This window comes from Pteropus vampyrus, unplaced genomic scaffold (genome assembly GCF_000151845.1).
Source record: "Pteropus vampyrus isolate Shadow unplaced genomic scaffold, Pvam_2.0 Scaffold2, whole genome shotgun sequence".
Taxonomy (NCBI): domain Eukaryota; kingdom Metazoa; phylum Chordata; class Mammalia; order Chiroptera; family Pteropodidae; genus Pteropus; species Pteropus vampyrus.
Window position 1 is genome coordinate 12902839 of NW_011888783.1, and position 19019 is coordinate 12921857.

General features: G+C 34.7%; 1 protein-coding gene across 3 annotated transcripts; it reads right to left on the bottom strand.

The window, feature by feature from the left end:
* Nucleotides 1-2921: 2921 nt before the first annotated feature.
* Nucleotides 2922-18722, bottom strand: RBM45 (RNA binding motif protein 45). 3 transcript variants are annotated; one of them, XM_011356849.2, is made up of 10 exons: nt 18291-18722; nt 14259-14381; nt 12287-12413; nt 11225-11347; nt 10325-10504; nt 7887-8016; nt 7630-7714; nt 7263-7426; nt 5317-5517; nt 2922-3178 (listed from the first exon to the last, which is right to left on the bottom strand). In XM_011356849.2, the coding sequence occupies exons 1-9, from the start codon at nt 18588-18590 to the stop codon at nt 5325-5327; spliced, it is 1425 nt and encodes a 474-aa protein (XP_011355151.1). In that variant the 5' UTR covers nt 18591-18722; the 3' UTR covers nt 2922-3178; nt 5317-5324. The 3 variants fall into 3 exon arrangements, with proteins under 3 accessions (XP_011355151.1, XP_023384941.1, XP_023384937.1); XM_023529173.1 differs by having other exon boundaries at nt 10325-10507; nt 18291-18719; XM_023529169.1 differs by having other exon boundaries at nt 10325-10510; nt 18291-18719.
* Nucleotides 18723-19019: the final 297 nt, after the last annotated feature.

The window sequence follows — 19019 nt, forward strand, 5'->3', positions numbered from 1 at the left end:
AATGTCTCAGTGTCTTACTTTTACAATAGTCTAACCCCAAGTCCAGAACCTCTTTAGGCCAGTATACTGCAGTCAATATCACTGACTGCTTATCAGAATCACCTAGGGAGCTTCTTGAAAAACCTACCCCAAACCTGCAGAAATCAGTGTACTTGCAATTTAAACAAACACCTGAGGTGATTCTTGTGGATGCCAAAGTTTAAAAACCACTGCTCATCAGTTTTTGAGTAGCAATGTTTTTCACCATGTACTGGTAAAATCTCTTATTTCTATTTTGTCAGTTCATTAACATTTAGTAGGTTCTCAATGAAAAAGAGATAAAAAATCAGAGAAAGCTACAATTTTAGAGTAATTTCCTTAGTATTTTGCATTAACTTTATATCTATGGTGGTCTAAAAAAAGGTTTAAAAAATAAACTTGTAAATAAACGTGCATCAGGCCACATGGATAAAAAGGGTATATATTCTGCAAAAATGTTTCTTAAAATATGTTTCTTGGAATACCAGTGCCAGTTAGTAGTGTGGCTCTAAAAACACATTTCACACTGTATAAAGCAAACTATAAAAGTGCAAACTATGGTTCTCTTTTGGAGATAATAGGGATGGTGTTCAATAGCATATTAAAGGCTCTGAGAAGTTTCATGGTCAAAAAATCTATGGAATAATAATAAATGAACATTTTAAAAATATATTTGACTATGAAATTTCCTTTCCTAAAGAACACTTATTGAATTCTCTCAAGATACTAGTATTTCAAAGCACCTATTTTGGGAAATGATGCTCTAGAAGCAGCAAGTTTGATAGCTGCTTTTAGCATCTGTAAACTACCATAAAAGACCCAACTTAATGAATTTACAGGAGTTTTGGTCAAGCTTTAAATGTCTTTTATTATTTGAACCACACGTTTAAAGAAGTTTATTAACCTGTATTGCTCAGCATTTATTATTTATGTTTTAACTGAAGAAATGATTAAAATTTCCACCCCCCCCCCACCCCGTCTACCTCCCTCCTCCCCCTTCCCCTCAGAGCATTTTTTTTAAATTGAAGAAATACATACTTAATAAAAACTTTATGTTGACATATACGGAGCACCTAAATATCTATATATTATGTCTATATACTCAAGTGCATTTGAGAAGAAAACGTTTGGGTGATGACATAAGCACTAGATTAAATGCTATTTCTTAAATTCTAGCATTTCCTTCCTCATTTTAAGAAAAATGTGATATTCTGGCTTCTAAAAATAAAATTTTAGGAATCAACTTCAAGGAAAGCAGGAGTAAGGCTAAATGACTGAGAAAATTGAGATCAAATGAACACCAAAACCAAAGTAATCATTGTTCACTGAGACATGAAACTGGGAGAGAAAACACAAACACAAGTTGCACTATAAAAGCAAAGAAGTGTTTTGTAGGTAGATACAGGTCTTTTAAGAATTTATATGAAGGACTTTAAGGAAATAAACCTAGAGGAGGCACCTCACTGAAACCAAAACTGTTTGCTGGAACTGTCTACCTGACCTTAAATGCAGAATGGAGAAACTGGGATTATTTAATCTTAATAGAAAATCTGGAAGGCAGAGGGTATGTGATAGCAACCATGTAAAGATCCAACTTCTAAAAATAGACCAGTGAAAAACCTAAAGAAGCAAAAATTATAGGGAATCAAATTTTATGTCAATTTTGAGGATTAACCAAAGATGCAATGGACTCATGTAGGAGGTAGGGAGCTCCCTGGTTTTATACTGTTTAGATTAACCACATGACAGGAATATTTTTGGAGGAATTTAGCATTATTTGAGTGGTATAGCTAGATAATCTACAGAGCACAATTTAATTCTAAACTGTGTAAATGAAACTGTGTGTGCAGTAAATGAATTTGGTGTGAATAAATCTATCTGTTAGTAATTAGTCCTCAACTTTCCTCACTTAAGTTTTTCATTTGTAAAGAGAATATTTGCTCTCCTTTTCATTTATGTCTTTTGGCTCACAGAAAGATACTTGGTTCAATTCTCATTCAGCAAGCCTTGCCTGAGAAGACTGGAAATTTTTTTACCTAAATTTACTAAAATTATTGATTCAAAAGAAAAGAATTTTTTCAACAGAGAGATGTCCAAGTATGAAACACATTATGCTCAGTGAATTTCATCTTTCACTATTTTTAGTTTAATTTAGAGTGTTAAGAGGCATAATGAGGAAGTAATCAAGTGATGTTTTAATAACCGCATACCATTTACAATGTTTTTTTTAAGGTACCAAGTTCTTGACTTAGATATACTTTTTCTGATATATAGGAATCACCTCAAGAACTGCTGAAAATTTTTTTTCTTGGATTTTCAAAATACAAGCAGAATAGGTTCCTTATTTTTAATTTCTTGAAGTGACTGTTCTAACAGTCTGCTCTGAAAATTGTGTACATGTCATACTTTTGAAGTAGCCATTACATTTCTGTATTTATAAAAGGAAAATGTCCACCCTCCAAAGCCACTGACATTTATTTTATTATTAATAACTTATTTTTTTAAATCACTGTTGCTCTATAATCTTAAAAATCTTTACAAAATTTTCAACAAATTTTGGTGTAATTATAAAAATACAGTATAAAAATATTTCTAATGACATGTCTTTTGGCTCTTGCCTTAGAGTGTTAAGTAGCCAATCTGAAATGTGTAGACTGAGTAAGTTACCATATTTTATTGAATATAAGATGCAATGGACTGAAAAAAGCATCTTTATTTTACGTTCCACTTCATATGAAAAACAGGTTGTCAATTACACTATGGCACACAATTGATAATTAAGATATTTCCAATTTTAGAAATAAAAAAAAAGTGCATCTCAAAATCAATAAAATATATCATTTAGTCAAATTCTAAACACTATTAAATTTTTCATTTTCATCTTTCACATAAATAAGGCATGATTTAGTTAAGCAAAGAAAACTTTATTTCTGCTACACATAACAACATATTGCTCTAAGAAACAACTACTATATTAGTTTTAGCATTAACGTGTGAATTCAAAAATACAAGTCAACAATCCCTGCTCCCCAGACAAGACAATGTTGTGCACAGACTACCACGTGTATGAAAAAAAAAGCGGTCAACTGTCCACAGGGAGTGCGTCCAGTCACATTTTCAGTCAGTCAGCTGAGGATTATGTCATTATTTAGTCTTTGTTCTGTAGAAAGAACACAACACAAGTATGAAAATCATCACCTGAAAGAAAATAGCTGTTGTATATTGTATTCCCAAAATGTTAGGAATTGTTCCTTTATTTCAATATAACCAATGTTATCTGCTTACTTAATCATAGATGCCCCCCAGATAAGCAAATCCAAACTTACTAAAAAGGACGATGCAAGCAGGTACAGAATTTCTGGAGGGAAAATGCTGTAAATCAATACAAAATCAGAATGCTCTAAAATACTAAAATTTCTAATTTCCTCAATTAGAAAGAGAAACGTATGTTGTACAACAACTTTATCTCAAAACAGAACTCAACTACTTTCAAAGTTATATTCTTAGATTATTTCTTCTCTTATTTCCTGGGTGTGGCTCCCTCAAACTTAAGCTTATTCCTCAGAGGCAAAAGGAACTAGGCTTCTTGAGTGGTGTATACATCCTCTTGAATTTCAATTAATCCGACCCTCATTTATCTTTGCTCTGAATATATAGAGTTCAATAAAAAAAAAAGGGTAGATATATATTTCACAACTAGTCATGTTGAAGAACATGCACTTCCTTTAAGATAGGAAATTGGATGAATGCATATCACCATTACAGGGGAAAACGTGGTATTACAAAGTTTCCTTCTCACAGTACCACTGGCCACCAGGTAGTTTTGTATCATTAAAGTTTTAGTCTCCGAGCATTTGATAACATCTCAAAGGTTTCACTTAAGTCACCAATGCAAAAGTTTTAGCTCACACTTGATAAGCATTTTTAAGAATTTCATAAGGAATTTTGCTGACTCATTTTCTCAATAATCCCTCTTGGCCTCAGAAAGGTGAAGAGATCTGCCAATCACTCTCAGTTAAGTGTCAGAGCTGGAATTTGAACCATGACTTTCTGATTTTAAGTCTAATATCCTCTATATTAACCATTAGGAAAGGCTCAATCATAAGATTAAGTTTTATATTTTTCTGATACTAAAAAGTTTTAAGGACAAGAGTCTTTGAATAAAGAACTGTTACCTACATACTGAAATATTCACAGACAAGAATAAACATATTTTTTCATGCTATCATACAAGATAGCTTGTCTAAACAGAATTCAATTCTTAACATTTTATTCGTAAACAAAAAAGTGCTTTGTTATAAGACTTGCTAATTCTTTTTCATTGGCAATTTAGTATTTCTACATTGTATTAATAGGAGTGGTTTTGTAATTTAAAAAAACTTGAAGACATTTCTAAATTAGGATTATTCACAACAGGTCCAATGGACATCTCATTGCCAACTGCCTTCTAGGAGAAACTAATCACTTGATTTGCTCTATTAGGCTTGAGACTCTTCATCTTTATCATTCTCATAATGAAGTGAAAAGAAAATTGTGTGCAAGTCATTAACTCAAATTGAATCTAAAGTGCTTGCCAACTGCTACCATTTGACCAGCAGCAGACTTGAGAAGTTGGTGTGTGTGGGCGCAGGGAAACTCTCAGCTTCCCTTGAAACTCAGAAGTCATTTACAGAATATAAAAGTGAAAGAGTTGAACATTTCTAACTTTAAAGAATGTTTCCTCAAATATGGAGATATGAATTGAATGCCACAGAAAAAGGAATTTAAGTTTGATTTCTGAAAACTAAGAAAAAGAAATTCAAACAGATGTAGCATTATAATACACAAAAGTTTTGGTAAAATGTCAGGGTTATTTTTTTAATACATATATGCACACAAGAGTATTTTCTGAATATACAGTTTTAATATACAAACTCACAAATGTAAGTCCAGAAGAACACCAACATATACGTTTAAAGGTCTATTATTTGATACTGCTTTTTGGGCATTTTATTCGTGAGAAGTCAAAACATTCTTTATAAAGACTGTTACAAAGTACCTCAAAATTTATAACTCAAGGTATTCTTCAAGTTAAAAATCTTTAGAAGTATTTCACCTTTAAAGTTTATGAAAGCATATAGTAAAAATCCAATTCTTAATATCTAAAATATTAATAAACCAAAAAGTAATTAACTTCCTAAACTGAAACCTGACTTTATATCACTAAAAAGAAACTCCATAATTAACGTACTTAGACATATTCCTCTGACTATGCTATTTAGTTAGCGTGTTTTAAAATTCTGATTAAAAAGGACTTACCTCAAAAATCAGTAAGTTCTTTGTCGTTTGTTAGATTCTTCTCTTGGGGAATCTGCCAGCATAACTTTAAGTCTGACTCCATTCAGGATCTTCCCATGTAAAGTAGTAATCGCATCATTAGCACTTATTCTATCTGCATACTTGGCGTATCCCACATTTTTTCCTGACACAAGGTAAACTTCAATCAGGTTACCAAAACGACTGAAAGAAAGTAAAAAAAAAAATTAACTGATGTTGATAAATACAGTTGCTCGGCTCTAAGAAGTAGGATCCAATCTGGACTCCTTTTTCTCTCTGTATCTAATCTCCAATTCATGTCGATCTTACTTCTTAAACATTTCCTCTATCAGTCAGTTTCTCCTCATTCTCACTCAGATCTCGCTCCTCATGAAGACCATCATTATCTTTTCCTTAGATTATTCTAATACCTTCTTCACTAGTTTCCCGTTGTTCTCCTGGGCTTCCCCTCTCCAATCCATTCCCTATCCTGTCTTCTGAGTGATCTTTCTAAAACACAAACATTATCATTTCCTCTCTAAAAATCCCTTCACTGGCTCCTCATTGTCTCCAGGATAAGACAAACTCCCCAACATACCTTGTGAGGCTTTTTTGACACGGTCCTTGTCCTTTCCAGCTTTATCTTCCCTCACAGGCTCAAATTTCATATTCTAACAACGTCCTTTCACATTCTTTCTGGCAGGAGTAACCGCCCCACTCCCAGCTTTCTTCCTTGGCTAAATTATGTTTATCCTTCAGGTCTCCACAATACCTTGCTTCTTTCAAGGAGTCTCTTCAGCGTTTTCTAAAGTAGCTGCCCCTCCTATGTATTTCAAGTCCTGTCCATTCCTTTCATGGCACCAGTCTCGCCAGGTTATAATTTCCTATACACTTATCTGTCTCGTGAATGAGGTCAGCTCTGAGAAGACAAAGACTATTCTGTCTCATTTATATAATATAATGTTTTGTTTATATAATGTCTCTAGCATTTAGCACAGTGCCTGCCTGGCCCAAGGGACAGGTTCAAGAAATAAACTAAATGAGACAGTTTAGTCAAAATACTTTAACCACATTCCTGACACTTTGTGCAGCTCTTTAATAAGTTTCCTATCTCTTTAATTCACTAACTTTGCTGTAAGACAAATGGGGAAAAGACCAAAAAGAAAGTTATATTAAAAACACAGGAGTTCTTTTAAAAACACAGAAATAAACAAGAGCCTTCTCTTTTTTTGCAATTATTATATACTCTTCCCTACAATCAAGCAATTGTTTACTCAGTGTAGTGATTGTAAACTCCTTAAGGATCCAACAGAGTGCTGACAAAAATAGAAGATGCTTAGTAAACACTGTTCAGTTGAATTACAACTACGAAGGAAAAACTATGTGAAAAGAATTCTAGAACAGTGATCCCCAACCTTTTTGGTACCAGGGGCCGGTGCTCCTATGAGAATCTAATGCCTGATGATCTGAGATGGAGCTGAGGTGGTGATGCTAGTGCTGGGGAGCGGCTGCAAATACAGATGAAGCTTTGCTCTCTGGCCCACCGCTCACTTGCTGTGCAGTCCAGTTCCTAAAAGGCCACAGACCCCAGGGGTTGGGGACCCCTGCTCTAGAAGACAGGTGTATGCAAATGTGTCATCTATCAAGAAACAAATGATTTGTCCATTCTATGCATATAACTTTTCAAAACAATCCTATGCATTTTATGCCTTCAAAACAAAATAACAAGAAATTAATTCTATGTGGAGACTTAGAATGTGTGAATGATATAGAGAATGATCACATATTTAAAAGGTGATATCAATAAGGAGTTTTTTAAACCACAGAACAAATCATCTATATCTGATAGGTATTGGATATAGGAAGTTTTCAAGATTGTGAAAATGCTTAAATTACTGGTTTAAATAAATTACATTATAAAATGTAACTTTGTGGAATTGAAATCTTACCAGAATATATCCTCTAATACATCTAAAGGTAAAGGATGAGGATTAAACACGATAAAAAGTCTTTCTTTCACAGGAGTTTCAGGAGGGGCTTTTTTTTTGCATGATGGAAGTACAACATCTGTCTGAATTTGAGGCAACTGTGATCCAGAACTTCCTCCAAATTGCTGTTGAAGAGTTAGGTACAAAATGAGAAAAAGAAAGACTACACTTTAGGGATCTTAAGCCAACAGCTAAAGAGATGTGTATCATGGCACCTGTGTGGTCTTTTACTATAGCTCTGAAAAAATTCCTTACATAGGTAACAAACAGTCACATTTATTTTATACCATATGCACATATTGTGAAAGTTAAATTCTTACGTACTTACCAGAAATTGCTGCTGACTTGGGTTATTCCACACCATTGATGCAAGCTGTGCAGCTACCATCTGCGTTGCCATTTTTCTAAGGAGACTGGAGATAATAACTGATAATTTATAGAAAACTAGAAATATTTAGTCCCTTAACAGTAACTTGTTTTGTGGGGCCTCCTCACCAGAGGTCAACTGTTTTCTATTTCTATTCTTCAAGTCACAATCACATATACCCACAGCTCAGCTTTAGACACTCCTGGAATGGTACTTACTCTGTTGCATTACTCCCATCATCAATGAAGGAAACACCTATCCGATTCCCAGGAGGATATTGAAATCCATGTAACTTGTATTTTGCATAAATAGCTGATGCTACATTAAAATACTGAACCACTCCATGACCTAAAACAAAATAGAAAAGATATAGAAATAAAAAGCAGACTACCTAAAGCCCATGTTGCCACAAAAATGAAACGATACAGAAATATCCTAATATCTATCATACATCCAGTCAATTCAGAATCGAATGTGTCAGAAAACAAAATTCTCTTATACGTGTATGTAAGACCTGTGTTCCAAAAAAGCAAAGTTATGAACCAGATTTTGGTAAAAATATGAACATGATATTTTAAGGAAAATGGAATCATTAGCATAACTTCTGTCCAATGAATTTAATTTTAGGATATTGGCTTTTTTTTTATATGACACAGATATACCTAAAAACCAACCAGTTTTTCTAAATTTTATTACTTGAAATCTTTGAAATTCTAAAATTTTCCCTATCATATTGAATAGGAAATGAAATGAGAAGTGATATCTGAAAAGTATACTCGTCTTGGCTAGATGCAGTGATAGAGTGGAAAAATAACATGTATGAAAAACAAAACATAAGAAACAGAGGGCCTTGGATCAGAAGTCACACATTTCACATTACTTTGGAGAGCTTTAGCTGAGGGCACAGAGATTTCAATTCAGGAGAGTGATGCCAAAGGAGGGGGCTAATTTTATACTGGAGTCCGTATACAGGGAGAGCCCAGGAGCTTGTAACACAACCAAAAGGTTTTCATGATATATTTATAATACAGTCCACTTTGGGGAAAACACTGTTTTAATGTTCCTCCCCAAATCAGAGCATTCTAACATTTTAACAAAATTAAAATAAAACTCAGAAAGCAAATGAACATATAAAACTATTTCAAAGTGGGTTCTAACTATATAATATCTCTGTAAACAAAGATATTCCGATGATACACACATTTATCAGATATATCCAACCATAGAAACGATATAGAAGGTAAAGGAACAAATACATTTCAACATACCAGGTAAAAGGGAAAGAAAACACAAAATAGAATTATATATGAATATAACAACAAATGTGCCAGAAAGCACAAAATGTGTGCCTTAGATTCAGACAAAGAATGATAGTAAGACTGGGTCAAGGCTGGAGATGGTAGGTACAAAATGGGTTCAGATGGGCAATCCTGCTAAAAGACCAGTGCTGGTAGGGTTATATTGAGCATGTTGGGATGTCTACAGTACCGGAAAAGATGCCCAGTGTGGTTGTTCTATACCGCCCCTCACCTCCAATTCTTTAAAACAAACCAACAAACCCCATAGATTTACTGAGTGCCCATTACATGCCAGAACTTACATTAGGTATTTTACATATATATTATTTCTAATTCTTATCTTGCCCTGGCATAATAGGGATTAATAATTTTACTTTATAGATGAGGAAAGAGAGGCTTAGAGAGAATAAGAAATTTGCCAAGGTCTCAGAGCTATGAGCAACTGCTGGGATTTGCACCGAGTCTGATGCAAAAGAGAATACCAACTTTGTTCCATTATGCCGTACTGCCTCCATTTAAAAAAAGCCTTTAAAAATCAAAGCTCTTTAAAAGATACAAAGATTAAGTTAAGGGTAGATAATAGGCTTAATTGATTAATTACTTAAAAGTTCAAATGGCTGACATTAGAGACTTGCTTCTATTAATACTGGGAAGAAGTAGAGAGAGAAGCAAGGCAATTGGATACTTGAAATGGAGTTTCATTTCGAGGCATAAAGTTTAAGGAAAAGAGACTCAGGGATAAGGAGAAAACTTTAAGGGTTTTATAACTTTGCCTAGCATTAATCAAGAGTACAGAGAGAGACACTGCCTCTGCATTGTTTCTAAAAAGTCTTTGTCTCCTTCTTAGCTTTGTTAGGGAATGGGAGACAGTTCTGGCTGAGACACTCATGCTCTGGAAAGGTGGCTGCCAGAGAATGCTGTTGCTAATCCATCCGTTTCTTGTCCTTTTGGGGAGGGGGGTCTTCGAACCTCACTTGGTTTGAAGAAACATTTTTAGAGTTTTCTGTCACTTGGGGTGTCTTTGCCTCTCATATTTCCTGAATAAACTCCTCAACTTAAAAAAAAAAAAAAGGGTACAGAGAAAGACCCTCTCCTGAGGTATTTTTGCTATACAACTGAAACCAAAAAATACTCTATTTTGTGGGAGTTAAAGTATTTTTTAAAAATAAATGATTCAGGAGAAAGAATATATATTTCCAGGGGTTTAATCATTAAGGTTATCATTGTATTTAAAAGTTTAAAGTGGAGAAAAAAAATCCCATAAAACTCACACAAACAGTATCTAACAGAGTATCACTACAGAAGAGCCATTTTAACAAAACACATTATATTTAAAAATGACATAGACATTATTTTACCATAATTTGAATAAGGATCTCGTTGAACTTCACAATATTCCAATCCTGGTACTATATCAAAAATGCTGAAAAGCTGCTCTTCGGTGAAAGGAACTCTTGATACAACTGATAGGCGTTTGGAGATAGCTTCCTGGCCTCTGTTGTCATTCTTCTCAAAACTTGAAAATTCAGGTTGTTGCTCTCCAACAATATAGAAAAAAGTAAATCTTTACATTTCTATACATTTGAGAATTTATTTACCATTTTAGTTACTAGAAAATAAAATGAACTTTCATTAAGTCTACTGCACTGAACAAAGGCACTCTGTTGTGCAGAATGCTCTTGGTCATCAGCACTATCAGATGACAAGAAACCACACAAGAAAAGACAACTCTCCCTACTCCCCGGCCTTCAATACAAGTATGTAAGCAGAAATGTGTAATTTCACAGGAATATTTTTAGTAGGCAAAACTGCAAAATAGGGCAAGTGTTTCACCTAAAACAGTTTATGCCAAATATCATTCATGAGCCTTACTTTCACCACTCATTTCCCTCTTTTTCTAGCCTCAACTTTTGTCATTACTCTCCTTTCTCTAACTCTAATTTTAAAGCAACAGTAGCTTAGTGATAAAATTTTAGGATTCAATACTGAGGGGATATCTGTATACGTCTTTCACACTTTTTGGTCAGCTGTATAGATGTAGAAACTCATCCAGAAATAGACAGTGACACATTTAATATTTAGAACATGTATAACTAACCACATTAAACTGTAATTGAAATGAGTTAAAGTAAGTGTTAAATATTAAGGACACATTTCTTCACTGACATTTACAGATTGGTAATAAAAGAATATTTTTAAAAACTCAAATCAGATTGTATATTCTACTTATACTATTAATGTAAAGGTAGCCCACTTACCAAATGGAAACATATTTACTCTAGGTTCATGTCCCAAAGTCTCCTGCCTCATATTATTATAATAATCTTGCTCCGAGGATTCAGATGCTTTATTTTTGGGTTCAGCCAAGATTGCCCTAAAACCTAAAAAGAGAATTCATGCATTTCAATCTTAATAGCAAATTTAACATACCTGCAAATATATCTGATTGCTAATGCTTGACTTCGCTTTGTAAACACCAGCTACCCAATAAGGCAATAAATCTTTTAAATGACAAGGCTGCTTTATATTCCTTCCATTGGTATCCCTCTTCTTAACATTTTGATGAGTGTACCATAGGTACTAATTAATGCTGGCTGACTGAGAAATTTGGAAGGCTCTGAGAGAAAATTTTGGTGTGTACCTTAGGGTTATCTAAGAATTCTACTGATTAATAACGATAATTCTTTCCAGTATGTATAGATTTTTATAATATCCTGAAACCCACTAATTATTCCATATCTCATTTCTAAAAGCCAATATAACTAAAAGTACGACAACAAAGAAAATTCTCCTTGGTTTCTTTAAAATTCTTATTCTCCATCATGTATACCAGCAACAGCAGATCTAATTAATGTCACTCTAGCTTGAAATTAACCCAATGTATATACCTATGTTAGAAAATCTTATAAATCCTATCCCTAACCTATATGCTTATTAGTATACTTAATTTTATTTAGGGTTTAGATCAAATATGAACAAATATTAAAGAAAACTTATTGAGTTTTTTAATATAAAGAATATTTTTTATACTTAACATTCTAAAATATGTACTTAAAGAAACCGCTAAAATCTATAGAAATAACAAAAATATGGCAACAACAGTTTCACTAAGTTAATATTTCTCTTCAAGACAGTGCCTCAATGAAAGCTTAATCACAGTCCCCAAATAATTTTCATCTGAGGGCTACATATAAGCATTCATTGCTAAGATTAAATTAGCAGGTATGGTTATTAGCAAAAACCAGTATTAGATTCCATTATTTATAATAATTAGAATTTTAAAGAAAGTTTTTAACAATGTTAAATGAATTCTTCCTTACTTCGATCACAGTTTTCTATTGCTTGGGCAGCTTGTGATGGTTTTAAGTAACGAACATAGCCCAAACCTTTACTTTCTCCAGTGACTTTATTCTTAATAATGCTGCAATACTCAATATCTCCGTACACCTAAGAGAGTTAAAAGAAATGATCTTAGAGGAGTCAAAATCAATAATTAAACAGATTATTTCAGAACCTAAAATTTATTTTACTTCTTGTTTGCAATAAAAGTAATCAGAATTAGAATTTACATTTTTAATAATGGAATAAAAATGTCACAAATTAATGAGGCACTAGAAAAATAACCATAACAATAACGTAACCAAGTAATAACATAACCAAAATAATTTTTATTTACTGAGCATTTGCTTTACGTATATTATTGTTACAACAATCCTTCAAGGGCTTATAATATTATATTGCTTACTTCACAAGGAAGCTGGGCCTTAGAGAAATCAAATAACTTGCGTAAGTTACAGAGGGAGAGTAAGATTTGTACATGGCCTGAAGAGCTCCAAAGTCTTACTCAGTAGTGGTTAAGAGCAGAGGATCTGGAATTGAATTTTCTAGATTCAAATCTTGGCTCAGTCACTTATTAACTAGATAGTTTAGTTATTCTTTCTGTGCCTGTCTCCTTATATGTAAAATGGGGCTAATAGTTGTACCTACCTCATAGGGTTGTTTTAAAGGTTAAATAAACCAACACATCTAAAGTGCTTGTATAGGATCTGGGACATACTGAACACTTGGTAAACATTAGCTGTAATTATCTGTCTGCCTTCTAGTGAAAGTATAAATGGTTGTGTTTCTTTTGAAGGAGAGACTCCCAAAGAATAGCTCTAAAACACACTGGTTCACTCAGAAAGTTAATAATCTATGTTGAGAAATATGGAGTTTATTTTTTTAAATGTTGGGAAAAATATGGGATATAAATTCTTATTTATTATTTATTTTATAAAATTCTCATCTAACCAACTAGCAACTTAATTACGAGATTAAAATGTCTTATTTGTCCACTCAGAAAAAGACAGCATTTATAAATATACAAGGTAAAAACTTTTTTCTTACTATTGGAAGAAGTATAGGATATAGATTTCTGGTATTTGTCATGTCTGAAGTATTTTATTCAACTCTCAATTGGGGTAGGACAGAGGAAGTTTGAAAATTACTTTTTACTACTTGTTTTTTTTTTCTTGCTTGCTTGTTGCCCACCCAATCTAGAGTGCTAAGAAGAGTAATAAAAAAGAATTTAAAAATTACAACTCAAAATGATTTTAAAATTGCTTTTTAATAATTTTTGTGAAAGTATATCACTGCATATAAAAATAAATGGCTAAAAAGAGATTTAAAATTATCTTCAAATTTCATTTACTATAATCTTGCTATAGTTCAGAGTTGTAGTTAATTTTTTTTCTTTAAACGTTACTCCTACAGAAACCTAATTCCAGGACAAAAATTCTATAAATAAACTTCTGTGAATAACACACTATAGGCCTGTAAAAATTACTAGATAATACGATTCGCACAGTCAGGCTTGCCTGACTCACCTTTACATGAGAGGGAATAGAGAGAAGCAGCAACAGGGTGCATTGAAATTTTGAAGACCAAGAGAAGGCTCTGGATTCAGACAGCCTAGGTTTAAATCTTGGCTCCACCATCTACTAGGTGTGTGACCTTACTTAAGACTGAGCTTTGTCCTTCATTTTTCTCAATTTCTATTTTCATTATAAAGTCTGGAGGGGGAAACATTATCATTACTATTTTCCAATTTTTATATATTCTTTACTTTCAAAAGTACATTTATTCTAGGTTTAATATTAAAAATCAAATTGAAATAGATGACTTAAAAATAGTTATTTAATTCCCCACCACCAATCTAATGATCTGTCTCAAACAGTTCAGCTTTAGTAAATGTACAACTGATTTAGGATTATGAGTTTTCACAGATGCTACCTGATTAGAAAACATAAGTACCTTAAATTTTTCCCGTAAGTCTTCTTCTGTGTAGGACTTTGGTATCATAACAAAGATTCTTGTAAGCTCTTCATCTTCAACATCTCGGTGACTTCCAGATGATCTGGACTGAGCAATGAAGACCTAAGAAACAAACAAAACCCACAAAATAATGTGGAAAAAAAAACACCAGTTAACGGTTTTCCTATTCCTTAAGTACACTTACTTCGTTATTAGTATGAGATTCATGTTAGGTTAAATGCAACGTAAAAGGGTCTTATAAATACTTTTTAAAGCAATCTTTATTGCAATGACTTTTCTGAGACAATACCAATCTCTGCACTGTATTTTTTTCCAAATGTATTCTTACGTTTAGATTTTGGTTTATGAAAACGTAATAGTGCATTGAAAAAGAATATGTACTCTACAGTTGTAGCGTACAGGGGTCAATAAATATCGATTTATAGTTGATAAATAGTGTTATTAAAATGTTATATATCTTTACTGATTTTTACTGTCTACCTGTTCTATCAGATACTGAGTGTAAAAATCTGTGAATTTATCTTTTTCCTTTTAATTCTATCAATAATGCTTCATGTATTTTCAAGCTCTATTATTGGCTAAACAATAGGTATTGTTACAAACTTTTTAATTGATATTTTCACTTATTATTCTGTTAATACTCCTGTTGAAGTCCATTTTGTCTAACACATTAGCTGTTTGTATCCTTTTTTTCAACCATTTTGTAGCTGTATACTTAGAGTGCGTCTCTTATAAACAGCATTTGTCTATTTTTTTTTTTTAAATCCTGTCTGACAATCTCTGCCTTTTAGTTACAGTTTAGTCAATTTGTTTAATGTAGTATTTGATATAATTGGGTTTAATTCTAGATGGCCATATTCTAATATTAATCTTTAAAAAAAAAGTAACCATACCCTGGATCATATTAGTAACTATCCAGATGATGTATGTACATGAGCAAAAAAATGCATAGAATGACTTGAGGCTCTATTTTCTATTATTGGCAATTTAGTTTTAATAAAACATCATCTATAACATTAATTATTTGGAATTTGCTTTATAGTATTGCTTTTATTTAATTTGTAAAATTGTTTTGGTTTTATATTATTCCAGACGAATGTTAAAATCTCTAAATTGGATTGTGGATTTGTTTATAGAGCTATAAGCATAAGAATTTTAATGGCTAGTTTTATTTTTTTATAAGTTGAGGAAATGTAATAAAATTAAGATAAATCACCACACTTGAGGGTTTTTTCTTCTTCTTTTCTAAAGGGGGGCTGTATGTCATTTGAGAATGAGAAAACCTGGACCTAAGGAATTCTAGAGTAATAGGCAGTAACTAAAAGGATCCAGAACTTATAAACCTAAGAGATTTTAAGAATATTGGGGAGGAGGGGAGTTGTTGCTTGCTTGGAAAATAGCTGTCAAAGAGGTGTAGAACCTTGCTTAGGAGACACAGCTGTAGACATATCCCTAGGTAGAGTCTACTTCCAGTTTTAATAAATCTATACTATATGCACACTATATGTCAAGCACTGTGTGAAATATTAGTAATAGAGTATTAAGTAATGTAGAAATGTATTAAATGTAGAAAATTAGTCTACTGGATGTATCACTAATGAATGGTCAATAGGAAAATATAAATAGGGAAGCTTTAAGTAAATGGAATAAAGACACTAGGGGGGAAAAAAGGAGTCTCAGGTAAGATTTGAGTTTGGAAGTGCATTCAGATAACATATTTCTAAATTTTAGAAGACTGGAGTATTGAAAATTTCTGATAAAGAAGACAGTATTTAAGTGGACCACATGTACAATAATTAATCACCTAATGGACAATTTCTCCCAAGATATTATGTTCACATACTTGGGCTCTTTACAAGAGACATTCTTGCAAAGTGAAAAACCAAGATTTTTCTCATCTATTTTCTAGGTTTACCCTTTCCTCCAGAAAATGTAGCTGGTCACAAGATACCTTTAACTTGGCCAATCTTTTCTGGATATAGGCCTGGTGCTATAATTTTCTAACTTGTCTTGTAGATCCTTTGTAACTTGCAAAAGATAAGTACATGAGAAAAATTAAAGCTGAATAAATTTAACTGGGTATAATGAAAAAAACCAACCACCACAAAAAAAAACTACATTCCAGTGGAAGATAGCCCAAACTGCAGCTGCAGAAGAATGAACTCAGACTGTCTAGCTAGGTAGGCACTATAGTGAAACAGCCCTCTGGCTAAAACTGAGTGGACAAAAATGTGAAAAACAGAATTTAAACTTTAATTATCTTTGGGGATAATTTAATTTCTCTGTGACTAAAAGGGAGGGTACATTTCGGTGTCGGAAATTTTACTTCTCTTGTAGAAATTTAATCAAGAAAAGGGAAGTCTATAGATTTTTTTTTTGAATCCTAGGAGCATTTTTTTTTTTTTTGGTTAAGATAAGTATTTTGTGGTTATGTTATACTCAAAAGTATAAAAATCTCTACTAAGATCATAATTCGAAGATGAAAATGATCGATCTACTGCAGGAGTCAGCAAACTACAGTTTCCTGTTTTTCTACGGCTCATGATCTAAGAATTGTTTTTACATTTTTAAAGGGCTGTTAAAAACAAACAAAGAAAGAGAATGTGACAGAGACCGGATATGGCTCACAAAGCCTAATATATTTACTATTTGGCCCTTTAAAAAATACATCTGCAAACCCCTGACCTAGTATATGCTGTGGCTTTATAATTTTGTTGATAATCTGTTCTCACCCATTTCAAAGGGTTGGGGAGGTGGGAGAGAAGACTGACTACTGTGTAATTGGTATATAGGCCTAGGCTCCTTCTCTTTTGCAGATGGAGGTAAAGGGAAGACTCCAGAGACTGACATCTCTGAAATGTGAGTCACTTGTATAAGTTCATATATATAATATTCTCCAGTTTTCTGTAGTAAATGAAAAAAATTTAGAAAGACTTGTGAAAAGCGCCAACAAAACTGCATAAACAGCAACTATTTCCATAGGACAGGTGAAGAGTACAATTAGGAAACGGACAGATTCTCAGGATTAGGCCCTGAATTGAGTTCACAGAAAGTATTGAATAACATCTTGGCTATTACTGACAAATAAAAATATACTGAAGGCTTATCTTGTGCCAGGCACTGTGCTCAAAGCATAGATTAAGTCACATAAACTTCAAAACTATACCCTTCCTGTCATGTGTCAATAATCTTAATTTTAGACAAATAGATACAGAAAATTAAAATAAATACCAACGGGATGAACTAAGTACACAAAGAAGCATTTAATACAACTACACTACCATTGCAATGATTTGGCTCTTCTTAGGCTGTTTATTTTGGTCTGCTTTCAAATAAAAGTGGCAGTAACAAAACACATGCTAATAATACTTTCGCAAATAGGGCTTATTTAAAGTGAGTTTAAAAAATGTGATGAATATGGAACAACAGTTTTAATCACCTGCACTTAAAATATATTACACATGAAAACTTATGTCAGGTAGTGGGAAAATGCCCAACACCAGAGGGCCACAGTTTAATGTACTTTGATCATGTTGTTAAGCCCCATACTTACTTGGAGAAAAGCAGAGTTATCAGTTTTCATAATGGTAAATCGAGTGATCTGAGAGAGGCGGGTCAGAGAAGTCCTCAAAGTAGGCCAGGGCCAGAGTTGGGCCAGGAATCCAGAGTTCTGGATTAGTGACGGCGGGATTGGAGAGGATGGCCCAGCCAATGCAGCTCTGCAGCCCGAGTAGCAGCGGCTGCCTGGCCTGACCCGGGGGAGAATATTCTTTCCGCGCCCCCCAAACCTTGTACCCCGGTGCAGGCTCGCGGGAGGGTCCGGAGAAACCCTCTCCCCAACGCCATTCCCTTCCTCCCCTCCCCACCAGAATACCAGGTGCTACCTAGTCCGCTCCCGGGAGCAGGTGCTTCCGGACCCTGACACAGCTGCGACAGAAGAGAAGCTCGAGAGACCCATTCCTACTCCCCGGACACCGTCCCTGCGGGTACCCCGAACCCCGGTATCCGCACCTTGATAGGCTTGGTGTCGTTGGGGCCCAGGCACCGGCCATGCATTTCCTCCATGGCCCTACAGGCCTGCGAGCTGCGAGCGAACTTGACGAAGGCGATGCCCTTGGACTCCTTCGTGTGCTTGTCCCGTACCACCCAGATATCCTGGATCTCGCCGAAGGGTGAGAAGCGCTCCCTAAGTACCGACTCGGGCGTGTACTTGCTGATCACCAGGAAGATGCGGCTGTTGGGCGGCTCGTCCAAGCTGTCTACGCCCGGGCGGAAGCCTCCACCGCTCGCACAGCTGCCTGCTTCGTCCATGGTGCTCCACCCTGGCGCGGGAGTCAGGCCCAGGTCCCTTTCGGTCCTCCTCGCTTCCGCCGTGGCCCCCACCGCCGCTGTCGCACAACTACCCGTTGCGGGTCAGGCGCTCTGCTTCCGGAAGACGGAAGAGTCCGGCGCTGTCGGGCCGCGCTGGGTACCGGCTTCCGGGGAGCGACCTGCAGCGTCCCCTGGCGACCTGGGGGAGCCTGACCCAGTCCTTACCTTCAATTCCGCGGAGCAGAGGCCCAAACACCAGATGTGCAATCCTAGTTCCCTGTCCAGTCTGGAGCACAGGATTTTCCAGCCTGGCTTCAACCCTCACAATCCCCCAGAGACCAAGGATTCTTCTCCTAAACTTGCCATCTTGGTCATAAGCGCAGTAGAGGATCACCATAGGACAGAATTAAAACGGAAAAACCTTAGAGC

What these genes read in the sequence shown, in the direction of transcription:
- RBM45 (XM_023529169.1), bottom strand. Translation starts at nt 18,590, where the DNA reads ATGGACGAAGCAGGCAGCTGTGCGAGCGGTGGAGGCTTCCGCCCGGGC. An exon ending in ACTTACGGGAAAAATTTAAG is followed by an intron (nt 12,414 to 14,258) that starts GTACTTATGTTT and finishes TAACTCTCTTAG; the next exon opens with GTGTACGGAGATATTGAGTA. An exon ending in AGTAAATATGTTTCCATTTG is followed by an intron (nt 10,511 to 11,224) that starts GTAAGTGGGCTA and finishes TTTTCTATATTG; the next exon opens with TTGGAGAGCAACAACCTGAA.